Source organism: Styela clava, chromosome 1 (genome assembly GCF_964204865.1).
Source record: "Styela clava chromosome 1, kaStyClav1.hap1.2, whole genome shotgun sequence".
Taxonomy (NCBI): Eukaryota; Metazoa; Chordata; class Ascidiacea; order Stolidobranchia; family Styelidae; genus Styela; species Styela clava.
In genome coordinates this window covers 2,046,219-2,060,637 of record NC_135250.1, presented here as the reverse complement: position 1 = coordinate 2,060,637, position 14,419 = coordinate 2,046,219, and the positions used below count along the sequence as shown (strand labels likewise).

Below are 14,419 nucleotides of genomic sequence, written 5' to 3'. Positions count from 1 at the left end.
AGTTAATTTCGGGGAAATACGGTAAAAGGTGTCTACCGGTAACAATTTATTATTTTCAAATACCACTACTAAACTCAAGTGCATCTATTGGATATTCACCCAGTCCCAGGCTAATCATTTTGACTAATATTTTTATTTTTTTTATGGGTGATTATTCCCATTTTTTTTTTTTTTCGATGTGCCTAAATATGTGCCTAGCATATGTGGTGACAGAGCGCGTGCGTCTCAATTTAGTACTAAGATTTAAAAATCATTATTGGGTTTAACTGTTGCAATTTTCGCGTTCGACATTTAATTTAAATATTTTCAACTAATTCATTATCTTTCTAGGAGTTACTACGTCCATTTCACCTTTTTTTCGAAGTGCCTAAAAAAGTGCCTACCGGTAACAATTTATTATTTCTAAATTGCAGTACTAGACTCAAGTGCATCTATTGGATATTTGCCCAGGCTAATCAGTGTGGGTAATATTTTTATTTCTCTGTCTTCTATTGGTGATAATTCCAATTTTCTTCTTTTTCGAAGTGCCTAAATATGTGCCCAGCATATGTGGTGACCGAGCTCGTGTGACTCCTTTTAATACTACGTTTTAAATATTGTTATTCGGTTCACCCATTGCAATTTGCGTGTTCAATATTTAATTTGACAATTTTCAACTAATTAATTATCATTTTAAAAGTTATTACGCCCATTTCACCTTTTTTTCGATGTGCCTAAAACAGTGTCTAAAAAAGTGCGTACAGGTAACAATTTATTATTTCTAAATTCCAGTACTAGACTCAAGTGCATCTATTGGAAATTTACCCAGGCTAATCAGTGTGGGTAATATGTTTATGTCTCTGTCTTTTATTAGTGATAATTGCCATTTTCTTTATTTTTCGAAGTGCCCAAATATGTGCCTAGCATACGTGGTGACAGAGCGCGTGCGTCTCCCTTTAATACTACGTTTTAAATATTGTTATTGAGTTTGCCCGTTGCAATTTGCGTTTTCAACATTTAATTTGACCATTTTTAACTAATTAATTATGTTTTCAAAAGGATTACGCCCTTTTTACTTTTTTTCCAAAGTGCCTAAATAAGTGCCTAATTTGCAAGTGCCTACTTGTAGTCCGTCCCTGTTTCATGTCTCGCTTGGTGTAAGATTCAGGGTTAATTTCAACAAATATATCCAGATTTACTTTGTTCATTTTTCTATAACAATTTTGTATATAATTTGCGGCCCGCATCATCAATAAATTTCAAAAAGTGGCCTGCGACATATTTTGAGTTGGAGACCCCTGATTTAGATGAACTGAAATCTTTTTCAAAAATTTTGTTGTGGGTGCACCTGCTAGTACAGGCCTGGGCAAGTTGCGGCCCGCGGGCCACATCCGGCCCGCGGCAACGTTTCATCCGGCCCGCGAGCAGGTTTCTAGATGTGGACACTTTCTTTTTAATTTCATATAAAGCATACTTTAACTGTGAACAAAATTTTGTTTAGGAAAATGAAAAAGTCGGCAATACCATTCGACAAATTTTTTTTTAAATGACCGATTGTTTTCGCCAGCTCGAGATGTTATTTAGACCATAGGTTCTCAAAGTGCTCCGTACGGAGCCCCAGGGCTCCGCGAGAGAAACCCAGGGGCTCCGCGAGCTATTCGATTGCTCTTCAAAATACTGACTCAAAATTTTGTAACTGTTCAAAGAAGCAATAACAGCTTTGATAACATCTGACAACAACATAGCCTCGAAATATGGTAAAGGGCCGGAATTAAAATAACATTATTTATGAGCAGTAGCGCAGCCGGGATTCTTAAGAGGGAGGTGGTTCAAAATTGGAATCGGAAATTTCCGCGCAACATTTTTCGCGATTAAAAAAACGGATAACGAGATTTCTGTTGCGTAAAATATTCAATCCAAGACCGATGGAGCATTTGACGTGTCTCGTCGGTATAATGTAGTTGTGCTCATCGTTACTCACGTTTGATTCGAGATTACTATTAGGATTACTAAAATGAAAGAATACTATTCTAAAATAACATAAAATATGTGATAAACTGCCAACTATAAATAAATTGATGTCGTATTTTTGCGATTTGTCAAACTTGATTTGTTCTTTCGCACTTGAGATTATTTTTAAGCAAGATATCGCTGTTTAAAAAATCACAATGTCTGGGGAAAATACGAACAATTGAAAATTATTTTATTGCATTCAGCTCCGTCGGTAGTTTCAGAATGAAAAAAGGTACATCGCGGATCGCGCGCACCATTGATTGCGTGCGGCTGCGTCGGTAGCTTCAGAATGAAAAAAAAAGGTAAATCGCGCGCACAATTGACTGTGTTTCGATTTCGCAGCTACTACGATGAAAACCTAACATAACACCAAATTTTGTGATTTACAATGTCTATAGAAGCGTTTTCAATCTGAGGTGAGTCTGCTGAAACCAAAGTTAAGTTTCAGTTTATAAATATTTTAGAATGCCGCTTTTCAATCAAGAAATTTGAGTTGTGGATTTACCTTTTTATTGATTATTATTTTTAGCATTTCGTCGCCGATGACTATAATATGGTAACATGTTTTTCACATTGAACTCATAATTCCCCACGAGAACAAAAAAGCAATTAACGTCGTCATTGTGTAACAATACATGTATATGCCGAGGGAAATTTTTGATTTAGGGAGAATAAACAGCGGCGTAAAGATGTTTAAAACACGCCATGCTGACGGAAAAAAATCGGCGATTGTAACAAAATGAAATAGCGCACGTTACTAACGGCCTTTTTATAAAGTCTTCCAAAAATGTCAAAAAAGAAAAGATTCGATCCCTAATTTATTAATATGTTCGTCAAGTGTCAAATTTACAGCTTTAGTATAAAATTTTGATTTATTTATGACTTGTGTTAACCCTATTAAAAAAGGTTCAGCATTTAGAATAAATAAAGTACTTTTAACTTGCTCGGGAATAATAATCTGAAAGTAACAATTTTAAAATTTATTTTGGGGCTCCGCGAATAATATTCAACCTTTCAAGGGCTCCGCAACACCAAAAGTTTGAGAACCCCTGATTTAGACGATAAACACCTTTACGTCGGTGATTATAATCACAAATTTTCTTCAACCTCCATATATATATATATATATGTCTTGCATACGGAACTGTGAAACCATTGAGAAAAACGAGTCATTATATAATAATGCTAAAGATAAAGAAGTGCATCTGCAAGCAACCTAAATCGAGATTTCAGAGCGGCAATATAAAATACTAAAAACTGGACACATACAAGATTGATGTAGAAGGCTTGCGACAGATTAAAAACGCTGTTGTAGAAATCGGAAACTGAAAAATTTCTGGTGCCCATGGCACAAAGTAAAGTAAATTCAACCGATTTTCATGGTACTAAATTGAATTTAACTCGGTGTGGTTTTATTGCAGACGTAGGGATTTTTCTATTGGTGAAATCTGTAAAATAGAGACAAGTCATTGTTGCAAGAACAAATCACATTTGTTGATTTCACGAAATCGCAAAACACGAATAAAAGTAATCTGGCACTTTATCTCACATTTTTAGATCCGCGGCATGGGGTGGTATTTAAGAGTAGTAATGATTATATTTTGCCAAAGCAATCGCGGGTTAAGTTTAAAACAACAAAGCAAGACATTTAAATGTGCCCATATCAATGCATTTTAAATATACCCGTATCGCAAAAACAGGTATCAAAATTAAGTATATTCCGGCACTTTATTTCACATTTTTATATACGCAGATAGACGTTGTATTTTAGAGCAGTGCATTCCATACTTTTAAACTCGCAACGCCTTTCAATGCGTTACAATTTTCCACGACCCCTGTTTACGTTAAAAATGCTATGGTGACAACAGAGTTATATGAATCACGAATGTTTGGCCATCGAAGGCATGGTCTTAATTCCGCATAGTTACTCACTCTTTAGCATTAATGATAAAATTCAGCATTGTTTTGCAAGCGTGACGTTTCTCCGATCATATGTATTGTCTCGAAATCGCGATATTTATGTTTTAAACTAGTTTTAATAACTGTGTTTTAAATAAAAATAACGGAGTACAATAGTACTTTGTTTTATTTAAATGTGTACTGAAATGCATTAAAAACGCACAATTGGCTTTACTTAGTCCGGCCCGCCACTGCATTTGGAATATTCAATGTGGCCCGATAGCAAAAATAATTGCCCAGCCCTGTGCTAGTATGTTGTATCTGTGGTTGTTGCCAGACCACATTTTATTAATTTTCCTGATACTTTTTTTCATATGATCTTCCCATTGTTTTTAAATAACAAAACATGTTTTATTGTGTGGTATACAACTCAACTCATGAATTTGGTGGGAGTGACTTCCTCCCCCATTAGATCCATGATTTTGAAACAATACGCAGATACTATTACTTTTTCCTACTGTATAAATAAACAAAGAGCGATGACTAGTCATTAGTCTAAGATGTTTTATTAGCTTTGCTCTGTGATAAGCAGAGAGAAACAAATTCTGGGATGAACATGAAAATTCCATTCTGCTTTTATTTTTAGGCAGCAAAATTTCAGGATCTCGTAACTAAAGCAAACGAGTTGCAAAAGAAGTATGAGGAAAAAATGGACAAGTTGTCTATGGTATGTTTTGTAAATAAGTACATGCGTATGAATAAATAACTGACAAACTATTCCCATGCCTGACTTTGACCAGTAACAGTAACAAAATGAGGGCTTAATCAAACTTATCAACTTATAAATACGTAAATCCTATCCATATGGTATAAATTTTACGTACTGGTATTTAATTGTGGTATAAATACACAAATATTTACAAGAAGCACAACAAACAATGGTTAAAAATTCTACACTTTTGGCTTATTTTTATGTTTTTGTTAATTTTCAAGGAAAAACATATGATATGATTTTCCTTATTTATTCTGGGAAACCAGAAAGCTGATGAGGTATCAGGGATGGAAACAAATTCTTTTAAAAGGCATCTTTGTGAATCAGACATTCAAACTTGAATTTGTGGTCACTAGATGGCCAGAACTTGTCTATTTTACATGGTAGCGGCGTCTCCTCTTGTGTAACATGCAGTTCTATGGGTGCCGCAGTCATTCTTCTTTGGTACTCAGATTCTTTTAACAATATTTCTTGTACGAGTGAAACACTGAGCCAATTATTTTAGCGCCCTTCGTTGGGGAAGCGAGAAATCTCAAAAATGCCTTAGGGAAATCCTCAAGTCTTTTAAAATTCCTAGTTGGAATTATGCAAATGTTTGCCATAACGTCGATGATGTAACAGGTATCACACCCACCGAGGATGTTGTGCAGCCTTGCATGTTAGAAATTTGATGCACAAACCATATAGCCAATATTGCTACTGCTACTAGAGGTTGACTTTATTGCAACTGGAGGCTATGAATGAAGCCACTATTCCTACTTAACAGCCTATAAGTGCTATTATTGTTCCCATCGAAGAATTTTTTTCACTGTGACGAAACACACCCATCAGAGGCAAAATTTTAATCTAAGCAGAATCTCTAGTCATTTTTGGAGAGCGGAAAAGTGCTAGTGGAAGGACCTACAGACAACCGTAGACATACTAAGAACGATATATATGCTTTATCTTTGCTCAGACTCATGTGAACATGACCTCTGTTTGTCTGAGAAAGTCTGACTTTCTTGTAATTTCGAATAGCTATTAAAAGCAAACTCTTTTGCAGGACATGTCGTCCGAAAAACTTTTGGAGAATCACAATAAATATTACTGGCAGGCTCTCCATGAATATGAACTTATCAATCTCAGAAACCTTACACTGAAGATTGGAGATTCTATAAGAAAGCAGTTAATGACAAAAATGAATTCATATTTAGAACAATTAAAGCGACAACGAGAGACATTGGAAAACTTGAAACAAATTAAGAAGGTAAGATTTGAGACTGAAAGCTAGCAAATAAGATAATTTAATAAAATGGCAAATAACATTTTTTTTTAAAGTTCTGGTAGGGAAATAGCTAACAAACTAATAATTCAGAATGCTCAAATTCGAATGATTGCTCAATTCAGCAGCCCTTCATTGGCTACCCTAAAAATGGATCTGCAAATTTGATTTGATCACCATCACATCAAGTGTGTTTTTAACAAAGCACCAGCGATTGATAATAACATTGACCTTTATTGCAATCAGAAATCCAGTCTGGATTAGCAAAAACAACAACAACATATTCGATTTTTTACGTATATAAAACTATAAATATTTGTGTTTATTTCAAGGAAAAAAAGGAATTTGAAAAATTAGTAATCCAAAAAGCTGCTCGTGATTGCTTGGGTATTTTCCAGCAAAAGATGGCACAGGTGAGAAAGTTATCAAATTTGGATATACAGGGTTTCCATTTTTGTTATGAAGTCAGTTCTTAATATGAAAAAATTTTATCAAATTTAGATATATATATTCTGGTGACCGTACATTTGCATCCGTAAATCTGCGGGTTCAATCTATAGGCGGGTGCTATACCGCATGGGTTAGGGTTAGTATGGGTTCAAATAAACGTAAAAAACTAATTTCCATAGGTGCAATAGTATGCAGGTGAATTGTCGTGGGTTCAAATCACGGGTGCAAATGTCCGTGGGTGCAAATGTAATGGAACCATATATATCATAAATAGTTTGTAATCTTTATCACAACTAACTTCGGACCAAAATATATCCTAATCTTAGTTGAAGATTGTTTCCCACTGTTTGTTTTCCGATAAAATGACTGCAAAAAATAATTTGGAAGAATTGTTGTTTTTTGTTACCCATGGTTGGAGTCCAAAACTCAAAAACATGTTGAGAAGCTACAATAATTTAATTTATATTTAATATTGATAATTCTGTATTCAAAAAAATTCTTTTTCATGGAATACTCATTTCGAATATTCTTCTTTGGAATTCATTATATGCTTTTTCACCTATTCAGATCTCTAAAGAATTTAAGTCAAAAATAGAAGAAGTCTGCAAAAAAGAAAAGCAAAGTACTTTGCGAAAGTATGACAAAAATTGTGAAAGCTTCACAGACAAGGATGAGGTATTTTGAAATTGCATTTAGCTAGCAACATTATAATAGGAATGACATAATTTTTTTTTTGATACAAAATCAAATATAAATGGTTCAATATTTTTTTTCATAAAACTCTTTTCTGGCAGTATTAACTTGAAGTGTTGCACCAACAGCTTTCAATTGCTCTCACAAGGGTAAGCTCATATAGAGCATGAATGGTTTCTTATAACTTTCATGGATACACTCAGGCGCGCAGCCAGGATTTTCAAAAGAAAGAGTTTCGAAATTGAGTATTCCCATTGCTGTCTGTAACAGTCACCATGAAAAGAGCCGTATTTTCAATGTATAATGATCATTCAGTCGTGTAAAATATTCAATCCATGAGATTTTAAAATGTCTTTTTAATGGATTCAACGTAACTTGCTGTTGCTTCTACTTATGTTCAAATAATTTCTATAAGGCCGACGGTGATCTATGGACATCAATTTGTGACCAATACGGGCATATTTAAAAAGTTTTGCTTTATTAATTTAATTGTTTTCAATTAAACTTGTGGTTGCGTCGACAAAAGAAATCCTCATCATTTTAATATACCAAGGCAATCTGCGTACATAAACTGCCCAATTATATATTGTTTTGAACCGTATTTTGCAAATTCAGCAAATTTCAGATGTACTTGTAACAATGACTCTGCTCAATCGCAATGCTGCCACTCCGATTAGTTTTATAATGAAACTAATAAGCTTAAAAAAATCCATAAATCTGATGTAAAATCTGGGAGTAAAATTTATTTTAGCACAATAAAAATTGATTGAATATAGATACATTGGATTGATTATCTTATTCATATCCTCACAACCCGGAAAAAAGTCACATTTCAAACTTTGTATGATGTTAACACAACAATTTTTGACGGCAATTTGATGTAATGGTTAAATAGGTGCAATCCCGTCCCGTCAGCGGATGTGAACAATTGGCGATTTCAGCAGAATGCATTTGTACGCCAACTTTTTCAGTTTTCAAAAAATTTTTAAAGGTGGGGGTTTGGACCGGATACACTTTTCTGTTGGTTGAGTCTAAGAAATGAAATTTCAAAAATGATTGTATTAAAAAAAATTATTTTTATTGTTGAATGGTGTGAAGAGAAATATTTTTAAGCACGACTGGTAGTATATAATCGAATTCAATAATAAAAAACAACAATAACAATATTAAAAATTCAAATGACTGCATATTATTTTTTTTTAAATTTCTTATTGAACAAATATTGATTAGAAACTTGCCGGGTACTTGAAAGGGTCTGCTAGATAAATCGAAGTTTGTATTATAAATTTGACAATGCACAATTTCCAATCTTATCCAAACAATTTTTTATATTTCTTTCCGGTAATTATGTTTGTCCAATGTGTATTTTTGGTGTGTGATAAAATAAACTACTGACTAACCCTCTATATTTGCACAGGTCATAAAATGTCGAAAAAACCTTGAAGATAAGTTAGAAGAACATTTTCAAAGAGCTGTTAGAAACAACAAACGCAACATGGTAAACCGACATTCAATTCCTGCTAATTTTAGTTTTAGGAAATAAGCTCCAAGTTACAATACTACCAGTAGAACCGGCCCAGTCCTTTTCCAGTTGTGCATTGCTATGAGTTTAATATATTCTTGTTGCGGGGGTTTGCAATCGGATACTCCAACTTCAATAACAACATAGCTACATCTAACCACTTCTGTGCAAAAGTAATATTATAAATAACGGATTATGTCTGGTGAATACGTCTGGTTGGTAATTATAAAAAAATCAGTCCGAAAATTCTTTAAACATCATCTACATCTTTACACATTATCAGGAAAAACTGAAGTCCAAATGTGTTGAACATACCCAAACAGCTGCACGTGAATATGATGAAAAGATGAAAAATGTAAGTTTAGAATCTTTTCTTAAGTAAGATTAAATTTTCATTATTATTTTAGAGAAAGATATTGGTAGACTAATATACTCAACCATAATCTATTTTCTGTCACCAGTCCCTGTTTGGTTCTAACTAAAAAGCGAACTGTTCCTCCAAAACACATGATTTTAATAAAATTAAAATATTGTTCAGCTGATGAGACAGAAGCAGTCACTCGAGGAAAAGTCTTTAGCTACAAAACATGCAGAATTCAAAAAATTTGCAATTTCTAAGTTCTGTGATTTGCTTCACAGCATGTAAGTAAATCTCAGTCACCTGATGCCGCCACAATCAGAGTAAAGAGAATTTTGATGTTTTAGCTAAAAAATAGATCCAGGAATGTGTTGAGATTGCGATTAAATTTGATTTTGGTATTATTGTTTTCAACTTTTGCTTTTGTAAAACTGTAAATATTGTTCATAAAATGTAACTTTTAATGTCACACAAGGTCCGCCAGTCTAGGTGGGCAAAATGTTTGGACCCTGGTCTAAAATCCTTGCCCACCCTTGGCCAATTTCTTTATTTCTAATTAATATTATTGTAATGTCAATACATTCAGACTCTTACATTAGCCAGTTTTACCTTCATCGAACTAAGCATTCTACGCAATAGAAACTAATGTGCAAATTGTCGATTGTGATCTTGTAATAGACAGGGATGGATTTTTTGCTTTAAAAAAGCAATTTAACCTATTATCAAAAAGCAGTTACATACTATTTAGTCACTCAAAAAGAAGATCGCCTACATACATATATAAATACTTTTTAATCTTTGCAACCTATTTCTTTGCAACATTAGCTTTTTTGCATCTGTTTCAAATACTCAATAGTTCATACATAAAACAATGCAGAATGAGCAATGCCACTACTAGGTGACAAGTGACATTTAATGCAAATGTTTGAAATATGATAAAAATATTCCAAGGCACACATAACATTTTTGCACTGTTTTCTTCAGGGCAATCTTCACCATCTTTTGAGTAAATCCTAAATCCTGGCTGCATTCCATACACTTTAATTATGGTACTTGTTTGCAGTAAGATGTACCTTATTTCAGCAGTATGTAACAGTTCAACTTGACAGACATTTGTCTTATGTCATGCTTTTTGTTCACTAACCTATGGAGGGCAATAATATTAAGACACTGGTGTTTGAACCTATTTTCCTATTACAGGACATGTTCACCCCCAGTATCAGTTGAAGACGAATTCAAGATGAAGTTGAATTCGGCAATGAATGAAAAATATCAAGTTTATAAAAAGACAAACGAAAGAGAAAGAATGAAACAAAAAATGAATAAGGTATTTTTGTGATATAAATCGAATAGGATAGAATTTTTCATATTCATTCTAGGAAAGAAAATAATAATAATCATATGCATTTTGTTTGGCCACCAGTTTATATTTGTGCATAACATTGGATAGAAAGCAATTGTTTTATATTTATTTTATCAATTTATCCTGATAAACAATCTACTATTTGAATAACAGTCTATATGAAAATGGCCAACCAGGCATAGACTTGATTACAAAGGATGTTGTATTTATCAAGTGGTTGCATCAGACCACTGTCATTTATCCTCTCAAGTTGTTTTTGAGAATTGTTATTTAATCAGATAATTGTTTTAAATTGATGGAGTGAGTGATAAGTATACTTGCACATAATTATTTCACATTGGAACGTGTTGGTAAATTAACAAGGTTTGGTTGCAATGATGTATAATCACTCTACGTGTAAGTGTCCATGATTTCAAATTTATGAATCCGAAACTCTTAACTGATTAACTATATGACAACCTTCAAGTATAAACCAGACAGATAATTCATACAAAGGTTAACAAAAACTGTAGTTTACCTTTAACAATTTTGTAAAATAAGCTAAAATAAGTTTAAATACCTTCTGCACAGGATTCAGGAGAATGTGCACGGCATGCAAAGACTGCTCTTGATGTTTATACTCAAGACATGGATCAGGTAGTTCAGTTTAAATTGCTTTACAGAAAGCTACTGTGAGTTAATAGTCATTAAATAAGTTAACATCACCACAAAAATTAAGTGACTCCTGGCTTGAGATCTGGCTTTCAACCAGCTTATATGAAAAAAGAAAAAACAAATGAACCGAGGTGGGCAACCTTCAATATAATATAAGAGTACCAGCTATAAATACCTGGGTAAAGCGGGCTTCATCTTTATTCAACAAAATCTAGTAGTTGCAGGCACAAAAATTTTGGTTATTCATGTTAGGGCATTATAGGCATATGTAATACAGTAAATTGGACGCAAGTATAGACTTCGCAGCAAAAAAATTGGAATTATTTGCACGAACCAGATTGAACAAAACTAAAATTTCGTCATGCGAGTCATACACGTTTAAAAATACAAAGTACATACAAAGTATTTGTGGAATAATACCTTATAGAAACTGCTATTTACAGCGATACCATAATAATCGAGCATAATTCGTTTGGGATTGGTGTTCGACTGTCAATTCATTTGAGTGTCTCAACTTTTTTGCCATTAGAAACATTGGCAATTATTTTAATACATTCTAACGCATAATATTAATAAACAGTGTACCTAAACAACTATAAATATAAAAATATGAGAAGCAACTTTTCTATTCTTCAATTAATTTGACGCTTTTCCAAACTATTTCCTGTTACTTCCTGTAGCTTTCTTTAAACGTCTAGCTCGAATTTTTACTTGAATTTTTTGGTCAACTTCTAAATCATTTGAATGTTGGGTCATTCGACTAACGAGGTATCAATCACTGCAATGAGCTGTTATATTTTTAGCTACTGGAAAAAGGGGAAAATTATTCAGAACAAGGACTGCTCTCGAAGCATGAAACCTGTGAATCCAAAGCACTTCATGAGTTCGAGAATTTAACTGCAAAAGTGTAAGTGGGTTTTTAATTCATAGTGAATCAGCAGATTTGATACAGGTATTTTGTCATTAGAACCAATTTCCTGTAAAAAAATTTCACACCACACAAATTCTTTTTTTAGTAAGCAAAAATATTTTAAGTTCTAAATGATTAATTTACGTTGTGAAACATTATAATAGTATAATATATTTTTAAACATGTACAAAGTATATTAATCATTTGGAACTCATCAAACATTCTAACATTTGACTCGAATAGCTTGTCTTTGTGTTTTTACAATGTTGTTTACACTTTGTCCTGGTTTATTTCTGGCCCGCGGGCCTACTGAAGCAATCATATTGTATTAGCACAATATATTAACTATGAGACCATCATTATATAAATAGCCTACTAGCGAATATAAATGAATAATAAATCTTATTATGTGCAACTCATTTCTGAACTAACTATTTATGCACAGGACCTGCTCACAAGGAAACTTCAGAGAAGACTTGATGAAAGAAATAAAAGAAAAATTCTTTCAGTATAAACAAATGAATAGGAAAAATTATGATAAGAAGGTATGGTATTTATCTGAAGGATGGATATTTTTCATGACAAGCCTGACGTCTCGGAATTTATAATTATTACCATTTTGTATTACTGTAGATTACTATTCTGAGGTAAATCTCTGTTTTCGTCATACATGAAATCAGATTTTTCCTATATCAAGTCAACTAAAAAATCGTTATTTCATTAGCAATAATCTTGCAAGCGAGTAGAAACAGGATTTCAAATTTTGCAGTAAGCAGATCAATCATGATAGTATGGCTTTATTACCTCACAATAAGAAGCTCCAGAAGTATGTGCACCAAGATTGTGTACAAACTGACTACAGTATGTGTACCAGGTTGGGCTTCAGGTTTTGCGCCATCTTTGTGCACATACTTCGGGAGCGCCCACAATAATTGTATTCATGTTCTCTATCTGGTAATCTAGTTAGTATTTCGGTTAACTTGGCTAGTTAAGAGATGCTTGTCAACTCATACCGGAAAAGTTACAAAGTACCACCTGATTTGAGCATTGGAAATACGCTCGCCACCACTACTTTGCCTCAATCACCAAGTCCATGCATCTAAAACAAATAATGGCTTACTAATCTCCTACCCATTATGGACTTGAAACAGGACGTATTTTCCATACGAATAGCCTGGTTTATAGTATTTCATCTACCGTAAGATAAATATGTAAATTCTATCCTATGCGGCTCTAGACAAGAGTTTTAATATTGCTATGAATACAAGGCACGTTGCTTTGAAATAACCATTTTATTTTTTAGAAACAAAAGCACATCAAGACTTTGACAGATGAATATGAAGCTTCTACGAAGGAGGTAAGTAGGACATAGATCTTGGTATTGCCAGCTAAAAGTGAGATTGTTTTTTTAGGGCTTAAAATCCCCAATTTAATTTTTTATTTGGAGAAAACATTTTCTTGGGAAAAATTTTCTTTAGACTTGAGCTTTCATACCTGAGTAGATAATATTTTCAATTCATAGGATAGGATTTACATACTATTTTGGAGGAGAGGGAAGCTGATAAGATGGACGGCTTAACCATATGACAATCCACGACCTCTCGTCCGAATACCATTCCATGTTGGGTACGGGACTAGTTAGTTACTTGTTTTCGGAAGCATGGACTTGATGGTGCAGGAAGCCGTAACCGACCAGCGGTTACGTGAACCACCCTACGACGGCGAGGAGTCCAGTGATCCTTTTGCACATGATCATTTCTACATGGGATTCAAACCTGCGAACCCACAAAGAGTGATCAGAGATGCGGCAGCGTATTCCTACTGCTTAGCACGATGAGGCACACCGCCACGCCCAATATGTTGGACAAATTAAAAAAAAAATTACAGCGAAAATCCATGATTGTTATTTGTATTCAGAACTTTCTAGTTCCATAAATTTTAAAACTTATACTCTCCGAAGAGGAACTATGAAGATTATATTGGCGTTTTTGTATATTTTGAGAACTAACAGTATAATTTTCTGTTGTAATGCAGATTTGGAGCAAATCAAAATTCCCTGCAATATTTGCTGAAGTTCTATGTTAACATTTGTATCTTTTTAACTCTATTTTATGCAGTGGGCTGAACGCCGCTTTCCTATAGATGAAGTCCTTAAAATGAATCACAAACTAAAGTTGATAGATGTACGTAAGGAGTTCTCAACATTGATGGAATCAAAGTATGTAATTTTTTTGTACATTCACTGGACTAAATATTAAATAATTGGCTTGCTTATCACTCACTGCCATGTGGGGGTTTGATAGCTTCGCCTCATTGGTGCTTGCACGGTGGTTGAAGTAAATTCTGATTAGATACAGCTTTCTAAATAATCCAAGTTTTTGTATCAGGATTAATAATCTTGTTTACTATCTCATTCCACAATTTAGACCATGAGTTTTCATAGGCCATCTCACTCCCTCTATATTCCCCCATAAAACATTCTTTAATATGTACGGTAATGTTGTAGAATGAATATGGAAATCACCCCTTTAATTGGCGCAATTAT

The 14,419-nt window shown here is 33.7% G+C and overlaps 1 protein-coding gene across 1 annotated transcript in view; it reads left to right on the top strand.

Annotated features, from left to right (window-relative positions):
• The window catches only part of LOC120333548 (uncharacterized), a 31,151-nt gene that overhangs the window by 3,998 nt on the left and 12,734 nt on the right, over nucleotides 1-14,419 (top strand). The window contains exons 2-14 of the mRNA XM_078114035.1: nucleotides 4,538-4,618; nucleotides 5,706-5,909; nucleotides 6,257-6,337; nucleotides 6,942-7,049; nucleotides 8,485-8,565; nucleotides 8,873-8,944; nucleotides 9,128-9,231; nucleotides 10,148-10,274; nucleotides 10,881-10,946; nucleotides 11,768-11,871; nucleotides 12,320-12,419; nucleotides 13,178-13,231; nucleotides 13,992-14,092. Coding sequence (XP_077970161.1) covers nucleotides 4,601-4,618; nucleotides 5,706-5,909; nucleotides 6,257-6,337; nucleotides 6,942-7,049; nucleotides 8,485-8,565; nucleotides 8,873-8,944; nucleotides 9,128-9,231; nucleotides 10,148-10,274; nucleotides 10,881-10,946; nucleotides 11,768-11,871; nucleotides 12,320-12,419; nucleotides 13,178-13,231; nucleotides 13,992-14,092 — 1,220 coding nt within the window. The 5' untranslated portion in view covers nucleotides 4,538-4,600. The remainder of the gene's footprint in view (nucleotides 1-4,537; nucleotides 4,619-5,705; nucleotides 5,910-6,256; nucleotides 6,338-6,941; nucleotides 7,050-8,484; nucleotides 8,566-8,872; nucleotides 8,945-9,127; nucleotides 9,232-10,147; nucleotides 10,275-10,880; nucleotides 10,947-11,767; nucleotides 11,872-12,319; nucleotides 12,420-13,177; nucleotides 13,232-13,991; nucleotides 14,093-14,419) is intronic.